The 10124-nt window shown below is 41.6% G+C and overlaps 1 protein-coding gene across 3 annotated transcripts; it reads left to right on the top strand.

The window, feature by feature from the left end:
• The first annotated feature begins 970 nt into the window (after window positions 1-970).
• Window positions 971-9682, top strand: LOC133880156 (GTP-binding protein OBGC, chloroplastic). Of its 3 annotated transcripts, none has more exons than XM_062319058.1 (7): window positions 971-2170; window positions 2739-3012; window positions 3770-4061; window positions 4212-4371; window positions 5600-5708; window positions 8595-8735; window positions 9054-9682. In XM_062319058.1, the coding sequence occupies exons 1-6, from the start codon at window positions 1035-1037 to the stop codon at window positions 8688-8690; spliced, it is 2067 nt and encodes a 688-aa protein (XP_062175042.1). In that variant the 5' UTR covers window positions 971-1034; the 3' UTR covers window positions 8691-8735; window positions 9054-9682. The 3 variants fall into 3 exon arrangements, with proteins under 3 accessions (XP_062175042.1, XP_062175050.1, XP_062175033.1); XM_062319066.1 differs by having other exon boundaries at window positions 9093-9682; XM_062319049.1 differs by having other exon boundaries at window positions 9057-9681.
• The last annotated feature ends 442 nt before the right edge of the window (window positions 9683-10124 follow it).

The raw sequence follows: 10124 nt of genomic DNA on the forward strand, positions 1-10124 counted from the left end.
TATGGACCCACTTCCTAGTTTTTGTTCTTTTTTAAGCATTTTTTTTTTCTTATTGGGTATGTTGCTGGGGAGCCCACCCCCTCTTGGTTTGATTCTATGTAGCCCTTTTTCCCGTATTGATTAGAAAAAGTAAAAGAAAAAAAGAATGCTATCAAATTTAATTAGAGTAGGTATGGACAACTCATAAACGATACGCAAGAGATTCTTTATACGTTCTCTAATTGGTAGATTGTTTATGTCAGAAGAGAGACTAATTTTGTTGCTCACAATCTTGCAAAAACAATTGTTAAACAAAGCATATATCATGTATGGATGGAAGAAATTCCACATTGTATTTATAATATTGTTTTGTTAGAGCAACATGCTCTATTTTTTATGAAATGAAAATATAAGATTTTGTTATAAAAAAAGGAAAGTATATGCTATAATGCTATAAGTTATAATTTATAAGAATATTAAATAATTGATGATATATGTTATAATATTATCATTTATGTCATAAGTATACTAATATTTATATAAAATTATATTTAATTATTTACATATTTATGTGTATATGTACAAGTTTATCATATATAATATATAATATATATAATTATATGTATAATATTCAACTCGGCGAAGGAAGAAAAACAAAAAAAAAGACTAAATAAAAATTTCAAAAACTATTTTCAGAAACATATATAAATTATTTTTAAATTTTTGTTTTTTTGATATTTTTGTTTTTACTTGTTTTAATTCCTAAAACGATTTGTCAAACGCATACGTACATACGTACGTGTTTTTGCTGTTTTGGATTTCAAACCGCTACCAAGGAAGCCCTAGCTCTTGCATGCCGCACCGCAGGTCCGCAACGACAATATTTCGAGAAACTGTATACCAGCAAAACGACGCTATACATGTCCTAAACGCACCCGCTAATCACCAAAACCGACACGTGGCGCCTTATCCATTTTCAATCAAATACCAGAACACTGTAGAACCCGATCACTCTTTTGCCGCTTCTTTCTTCCTCAGCTCTCTCTGTGTCTCTCATGGCATCCATTTCCGCGAGCTTATTCTCTTCCTATGCTCTCGCTCGCCCAAACACTCACAAGCCGTCTAGGAGAAAGCCCCTTCGAAACCCTAATCCTAACCCTAACCCTAAGCCCAAGTTAAACACCCACTCCAGTCGGTACAAGTCCCCGCCCGAGCCCGTGGTTCTCTGCGCCGGCGAAGCTACCACCTACTCTCGCCTCCCTCCTAAGGAGGACTTCTTAGTCCCCTCTTTGAATCCCTCGTCCGAAGTGAAGCTCTCGGAGTCGGCCGTAGCGAAAATGGAGAACCAAATTGAGGATTTGAGCAGCGAAGATGAAGAAGAAGAAGAAGAAGAAGAAGAAGAGGAAGAAGGCGTGGAAAATGGTGATTTAGGGCTTAATCACGGAAAATTTAAAATCTTTCAGGGTAATTCTGATTTGGAATACGACAAGGAGATCGACGACGACGGTGAAGAAGAGGAAGCAGAAGAGAAAGGAGTGTTAGGGTTTACGGGTCGCAAAAGTGTATATAGGTATGGTAGTGATGGCAATTACAAAGGAATAGTGAAGGAGCACGGAGTTTCAGCGAAACTCTACGTGGTCGGTGACGATGATGGTGAAATGCTAGGATTTGACCGTGTCCAATCCGTGAATGTTTCCGATAACGAGGGTGATTGCGTAAAGGAGAAGGGAGTACCGGCAGTGATGCGGTGCTTCGACCGTGCGAAGATATACGCGAAGGCCGGGGACGGTGGAAACGGCGTCGTGGCGTTCCGTCGTGAGAAGTTCGTGCCAATGGGCGGCCCGTCGGGTGGGGACGGAGGGCGAGGCGGGAATGTGTATGTAGAAGTCGATGGTTCGATGAATTCGCTGTTGCCGTTCCGGAACAGCGTGCATTTTCGGGCGGGGAGGGGGGCCCATGGGCAGGGGAAGATGCAGGGAGGGGCTAAGGGAGAGGACGTGGTGGTGAAGGTGGCGCCGGGGACGGTGATCAGGGAGGCGGACAAGGAGGAGGTGCTGTTGGAATTGTTGTGGCCGGGGCAGCGGGCGCTGTTGTTGCCTGGTGGGCGAGGCGGGAGGGGGAACGCGTCATTTAAGTCCGGGGCAAATAAAGTGCCAAGGATCGCTGAGAATGGCGAAGTTGGTCCGGAAATGTGAGTTTCCTTTGTTTTTTGTGTTGTTGGAATGGAGTTTCTATTTTGATGTGCTTTATCTGCTGTTATCATTTTTGGATCTATCGGAGTAGTGTGAATTATTTGATATTGTGTGATAATATATGATTGTAGCATTTGTCTTGGATCAAAAGCTAAGAAGATGGCACGTCCTTATGCTTAACATGATCTCTTAATTTGTGGATGATACCTGTGGTTTTTTGCACATCCAAAGGCACTTTGAACTTTTGAAGGTGTGACCCAAGATGGGAGTAACAAGTTTGAGAACCATGCGTGAAACCTTGAGGGTGAATGTCATGTTAGCAAAGTTTTTTCCTTATTTTATAGCAAATTTGGAGTTTGAATAATGGTGTCCTAGCACCCAGATAGTTGGATAGAGGATTAGCTGCATTTAGTTAAAAGGTGCTTGATGGAAGTTTTGTGGTTTTTGACTCACCTTTCCCCATCCAGCCCAAACGAGGGTAGTTAATATCTTTCTAATGACTTCTTTCGTTTTTTTTAATCTTTTACATGCTCAGTAGCTAATAGCTATAGTAGTATTCTTGATCAGGTGGTTGGAGTTGGAGCTAAAGCTGGTTGCAGATGTTGGAATAGTGGGTGCTCCAAATGCAGGAAAAAGCACACTTTTGAGCGTGATAAGTGCTGCACAGCCAGAAATAGCAAATTATCCCTTTACAACTTTACTTCCTAATCTTGGTGTAGTTTCATTCGACTATGATTCCACAATGGTAGTAGCAGATCTGCCAGGTTTACTTGAAGGAGCACACCGGGGTTTTGGTTTAGGTCATGAGTTTCTACGGCATACTGAAAGGTGTTCTGCCCTGGTACAGGCTTTCTGTCATGAATTGCCACTTCTTCAATTATGAAGTAATCAATACGTTAAAGAGTATTATCACATAACATGTATTAATACTATATTGTTGTACTTTTAGCTTCTTTTATTAAACACCATCACATCATCTCATGTTGTGGGCCAATAGATTTACATTTTGCACTCTCCCGACCAAGAATTTTAGTTTATATTCCCCTAGTCATATGGACATGTTTTAGTACCAATTCATATTGATTCCTCAGTCTTATTACTAGATAAGTAGATGAAGAAGACAAAAACTGTGCATTATAAACCTGTTGATATTCCTTGATACATTGAGAACTTCCATTATAAATATTATCAAGAAGTTTTTTTGCAAAGCAAAACCTGGTAAATAAAGTTCTTAAGATGATGCCTCTTGCTTCAGGCGTGAAATCTGAATTCAATGGTGTAAAGAATTGTTTACCCTTCCATCTTTGGCTTTGGAAACATCATTGTTATCATGAGAATGCCCTTTGTACATAACTCCACTGATAAAGTAAGAACAGTCAATTCCTTCACCATATTTCGCTTGTATTGGCATATCCCTACTCCATCATCCAAATTGAAAAGAAAAGACTGCTGATATGTGTTTAGGACTTTGTAATTAGTTTGATTTTTAGTCTGTTCAGACTCCCCAGATCACCCCCACCCTGGGTAGGTGTGTGTTGGGAGGCTATGTGAATGCATTGTGGATTGATAGAGCTTTGTTACTTTCTATGAGTTTTTAGGTACATGTTGTTGATGGCTCAGGACCGCAGCCGGAACTTGAGTTTGATGCTGTTCGTCTAGAGCTAGAACTCTTTAATCCTGAACTTGCTGAAAAGCCTTACATAGTGGCCTATAACAAAATGGACCTTCCAGAAGCATACGAAAGGTGGCCATCGTTCAAGGAAATGCTACAAGCTCGTGGGATTGAACCTTTTTGCATGAGTGCAGTGAAAAGAGAGGGCACTCATGAAGTGATCTGTGCTGCATACGAGCATTTACAAAAGAGTAAAAGAGAAAAACAGGAGCTTGAAGGTTAAAGTTTTATCTTAGTTTCATTCATTAAATATATTCTCGGACTCCCTTAACTGTGTCTGAATACTAAAAATCTTACGCGTACTCTATAATTTATACTCCTGATGTGATGCATAGACTGTTTTCACAAGTTTGTTCCATCTATTTCAGGTTTGAAAAATCTGGAAAATTTGAACCATGTAGCTGATATGGTACGTAAAGAACGCAGTGCCTCTATTAATGAGTTTGAGATATTTCACGACAGCAGTTCTAATGCCTGGCGTGTAGTTGGATCTGGGTTGCAACGTTTTGTTCAGATGACAAACTGGCGGTAGGTTAATAAGTACTCATTATGATCACTAGTACAATTTTTTCTTATATTCTTTCTCCTTTTTTTCTTGCAGCCTTTGTCTCAAGCTGAATGCTGAGTCAGTCCTGTCTTATTTATCACATTTTCATCATTTTGCAAAGTTTAAAATCTAACTTGTAGAGCATGGAATACCGAAGAATGAAAATGGAGTATGCTGCATATGTTTCCAATATTCTAAGTTTCAAACTGAAATTGACTTCTAATTATCGCTCAAGGTGGTGCGGTTCAGGCCAGACAAAGGAATTGCTTAACCCCTATTGGTTGGTTGGTGGAGTTCCAACTAGGAATGTCCGAAGTCCAACCTGCATTATGTGACAGGGTTGGCTATTTCAGTCAATAAAATTCATGTGTGATTTCTCTGTGTTCAGGCCCTTGGGGGAACTGGATCTTTCACATTAGTACTCAACCTGATCCCTTCTTGGGCTGAAGGGGGGGTTGGGCATTTCCGAGAAAATACAAACGCGGACAGAGAAACACATATGCCGCCCCTTACAATTTTGGAAGTATATTACAAAATTAGGTGTGTGAATGAGAATGACAAAGTTATCAAGACCTGAGTATTGAAACTTATGTTTAAGATGAGAATGGTATTCCTATTTTAACTGCTTGTTGAGTAGTTTTCTATGAGTCGGGGTGTACATCCAGTTCAAATCTTAATGTCATTTCTTGTTTCCTTGTTTGGGCCCCTTTACTTGCTTTAGATTGATGCTTTGCTCCAAGTAAGGATTTGCCCAAACTTGATGATTATTCATTGCCTCACAAATTGAGATAGCCCTTGCTAAGAGAGATGGGATCTTTCTAATAGGTCGGGTCCAGGGGACAAATCAATAGGAAATGCTATTTGCTTTGTACGAACAGGAATATATATATATATACTTTTTTTCTTCTTTTTTTCTTTGGGTAAGTAAAGAACTTGACATTAAAGAAAAAAAGATTTGGCAATGATTGTTTTTCACAAGTACGCCCAATGCTTTTAATACCACTTCTGATATCATTTTTCTTTAGTTTTGATTTCTTGGTGTGTCCCCCCCCACCCCACAAAAAAAAGGGGGGGGGGGTCTATATCGCGTAATGCTTTAAATTTAATTATGCTGCATCACTGTTATCCATTGTAGGGTTAGATAGATATCATCTCTGCTGTGTTTCTGATGCATCTTGTGAAAATCTGTTAATGCTTTTATTGGATCAGGTACGTGGACTCTGACAAAAGATTTCATCATGTTCTTGACGCTTGTGGTGTGAATAAGTCTCTCTTGAAACTTGGTGTCAAGGAGGGTGACACAGTGATTGTTGGAGAGGTATGTTTATACTTTATGCTGCCTTGTACTTCGTCAACCTCAAATGGTTGAGCCTTGTGATCCCTCACCCTAGCACAAAACGATATGCTAACACATTTGCACACAATTGTACAAACGACAATGGCAACATGAAAAACTTGTCATGATTTGTTACAGTAGACACCTTTAAGACCATGCCTTTCTAGTAAGGCACACAAACTTTGGCCCTTATCTCTCCTTCCCTACAAGCACTACACAGCCAGGTGACTGCCACCATTCTCCACCGGTGACACAACAGAGGTGGATAGCCTTTGTTCTCTCCCTCATGTACATCCCTTTCTCTCTGCAAAGTGATAAAGGGATGCGTTCCCCGTAAGGGTTGCCGTTTGCGGTTGGGGATGGAGAGCTGGTTCTTTGTGGAGGCTAAATCCTTCCTTTTTTGGATGTGAAAGGGTTAGCAAAGGTTCAGGTGGAGGAAAAGAGGAAAGGGTTCTCAGGGTTGCTGTATTGGGGACGAGATGCACTGCTTGGCTGCTGTCGATGGTGGAAGAGATATTGAGAAATCCTGGGATTGAGGGTTTTGTCAAATCCTTTAGGGAGGGGTCTAAGGTGACCATCACTTGGAGAGGTGAGAATAGGTCCGGTCTGTTCTTGGAGGTAGCGGTTTACACTGTGGGAGGCCGGAGAAGGCTGATTCTGTTTCTTAAAGGCCGTGATGGGCGGGGTTGGAGCCATGTTTCTGGGGAGCTGAGCAAAGCTCTAGCCTTTCTTGGAGCCACGGATGGGTCTCTGTCTTCTGGTGGTCCTTTGGCGGGGAATAAGCTAGGAAAGGAAGCAGGACTTTCTTCGTTCGCGGAGGTGGTGCGCTCGGCAGCAACCGTCTTTGTCATGGGTTGCCGGCCTCTGGGTCAAACATCGGGTTCGCGGGGTGTGGCAAAGGTTGAAGACACACGGCCGGTGGCGGAATGGTTCGAGTTGGAGAAGTTTCATCTGCTAGGTATGGAGATGGAGGTGATTCGACAAGTGATGGATTGCTTTGCTTTGGAAAAGCAAATGTTTGGTCCCCTGGGTAAGAACCTTCGTGTTGATGATCGCTTCAGTTCTCGAGACTTCAGAGGTAGCTCGGCTTGCGTGTTTAGGGATGCATAAGTTGAGGTTGACGCTTCAATGCAGGGTGAGTCTGGTGCGTTGAGAAAGTTTCTCAAGCTGTTTGGATGCTTCTCCAAGGCCTTAGATTGGGTTTGTGGGTTTTTGAAGAGATTGGGCTTTAAGTCCTCTTTTGGGCTTAAATGTAGGGTGAGTAATTTTGTGGCGGGCCAGGTGATTCAGGGGTATAAGGCTACTCTCAAAGGTTTCTGGTTCAGGCTGGGTCCTGTCGGTTGGGGCCTAAGCCCAATGCCGAGAGGGTTGCTGTGGATTCGGGTCCTAAGCCCTCGCTGGTTTTTGGTGTGGATGCGGGGCGGGTCTTGGGTCCGGGTGCGAGTCTAAGTCTGGGATTTGATAAGATCATGCTCCTCTTCCTGGAGGCAACGTCTTCGGTGGATATAGTTCTAGAAGCGCTTCCTGGTCTGCGGTCTTCGACGGCATTTCCAGATTCCTTCTCTGGTCCGGTCCAGCTGTATCGGAATCTATTGCGGCGTTTTCTGGGTGGGACTCTTTTGCTCCAGCGTCGTTTGTGCACACCACTTCTTCCCCTTCTACGCACGTATTTGCACTTTCTTTCTCTACCACTTCTATCCCTTTTGTGCAAGTCTTTGGTCCAGCTTTTTCTAAGCACGATCCGGGTTTTGAGGTGTTTCCTTCGGTGCCGGGCATCGCTGTTTTTGGGGCAGATTTTCCAGGGGCAGCAGCATTGGGTGAATGGCTTCGGCTCTTGCTTCCCGTGATGTCGGAGTCTCGGGCACCTATCTATCCGCCGAAGTCTAAGTCGGTATTGAGGTTTCCTCGAAAGCGGGTGGATGTGCAACTTAACAAGAGCTTGATTGCTGAGTCTTTGGCAGCGTTCACTGCCTCTCCTCCTCTGTTGTGTCCTCTTTATTCGCCACCTATGGAGACCGATGCCGCTAGTGAGCCTCCAGGCACCTTTGTTAGGCATGGGTTCCTTCTTCCGCGCAGTCTTTCTTCCCTGCCATTTGAGGTGGGAGAATCTTTGAGGGGAGTTGATTCTGAAGAGGCTGTTAGTTCTCCCGAGGCAATGTTCGAAGTTACATTGTGCCTTCAAGCTGCAGGGATTTACTTTGAGGGGAACAAGAAGGGTTTTTTGGATGTTAAGGCTTAAGTGGTTGAGGGGCAACGCCTTGAGGTCCCTATCTCCACTCCTAAGATTAAAGGGAATAGAGAACTTCATAACCTTGAGTGTGATATCAATTATGATGCTAGGAGTCTAGATTCTACACAGGGCAAAAGCAAGAGGGCTTTGCTGTGATGTAGTATTGCTGAGGGTTTTGGGGCTGGTTTTTGCTGGGTTTTCTGTTGTGGTTGGGTCTTTGTGGGTTTTTTTCTTGTTTCTTTGCCCTTTCTGTGTTTATGTCATTTTGTATATTTCCTATATGCTCAGAGGCGCCTACGCTTTTTATAAAATTTCTCTGATTACCTATAAAAAATAAAAAAAAAAATAAAAAAAAAAAAAGAAAGAAAAAAGAAAAGAAAAAGAAGTTGGCCCTTTTTCTTCGGAGTATAAGTGGCTTGTGATTTATATACGGCTTTTGTCATGACAATATATAATGGTTTTTTCATTTTCCAAGTGCAAATGGACAATACAAATATCTCTATAATTGCTTAGGCAGAGTAATGTTTTCATGTTATTTTATCCAAGCTCAAACCATTGAACAACCTGAAGCTCTTATTCAAATTTTACATCATTGCTAGAACTTCAGTGACCATGTCTTCCTCTTTGCTCTCTGCCAGATGGAGATGGTGTGGCACGATTCCACTGACAGTTCTGGTCCATCAACTGTGAAGAAGGAATCAGCTTTTTCGATCAAATGGGCTCAGTGGAAGTAACTCAGCTTTATTTGGTTGCTGTTAATTGAATGTTGGTAGTGGCAGGTATGGTCCATGCAACTTCTTTGTTTCAAGAGTGCCCTTATCTAATAAGTGACAAAAATTAGAACTGAATTTATTTCCTGGCCATTACTTGATACAATTTAGGAATTGTGGCCACCCAAAAGAAGGAAGATTGAATATAGTAATGGCTATATAGTTGTTAATAATGGTAGATGGGAAAGACCTTTGCCTTGGATATTTTTAGGAATGTTGGCATTAAATGAACCATTTTTACCTTTATACATCCCTTTCTGGCTACAGATATAGGTTACCATATTTGCAAGCATTGGAACTCACTAGTATTGCATTTTCAATCTGTAGCAGTTGTGAAAATGAGGTGCTGTGCTAAACTATGGGCAGATGATGCTGCACGCTACGAATTTTACTGATATGAGGGATGTGGCAGTTGAAAGCATGCTGAGTGGCTAGAAGAACTACAGGTGTAATGCAGATGAGTCACCACTTGGCATTTCAGGATGGCATGATACCACATTTTCAAGTGCTTATTCACCGATATTTGAAGCTGTCGCTTTGTCGGTTCATTCTTTGCAATGCAGTAAACACATGCACAGGCAGACACAGGATGGGCATCCATACACCGTTAGTGGAGTAATGCAGTTTTAAATGACGAAGTTGCTTGAACGCACTTACATTTCCAATCTAATGAGCATCCTTGAAAGGTTGGTAATTTTTGCCTAAGCGCATTTTTTTTTTATTTGAAAGCATTATATGTATAAATATGCACTTAAGTGATTCATTTTCTTTCTTTTATTGGTGTAAACACGGTTTAATTACTTAGCATAATCAATGAATCAACGAAGTTCCGCGCAAGGATTTACTTGTGGTACGAACCTAACCGACCAGATGGATAATGTAGTCACCACACCATTTGCGCTCGGAAATTTGCTTAGGTTGATTTTGTATGGGGTACCTTTGATTAGATGGTCTCATGTGAGGTGTATGAATGGTCTCTTATGATATTAGTGACATCATTGAGGTCGTACTTTTGAAAGAAATACACTTTTATGAGATGAATGACATACATGAAGTTGGGGATGAGTTAACCACAAGGAGGGGATGTGCCCACGTCATCTTTCCTCAACCATGACGACACCATACACACCCCTCCTTCCGTATCCATCATATCAAGAAATAGAACATAAGGGGGTTTTCTTTGCAAACCCATCATGGTGCACCTTTTCAGGCAAAAAAAAAAAGACCATGAAAAGTTAAACAGAAAAAGAAAAAAGAAAAAAAGCCCAAAATGTCTAAATTAAACCCAACAAACAGGCAGAACTTTGAAAAGCGGTTATAGGATTAATAACCATTAATTGGCGGTTATTTAAACAGAAAAAGAAAAAAGAAAAAGGTCCAAAATGTCTAAATTAAACT

Source organism: Alnus glutinosa, chromosome 1, assembly GCF_958979055.1.
Source record: "Alnus glutinosa chromosome 1, dhAlnGlut1.1, whole genome shotgun sequence".
In the NCBI taxonomy this organism is placed as follows: Eukaryota; Viridiplantae; Streptophyta; class Magnoliopsida; order Fagales; family Betulaceae; genus Alnus; species Alnus glutinosa.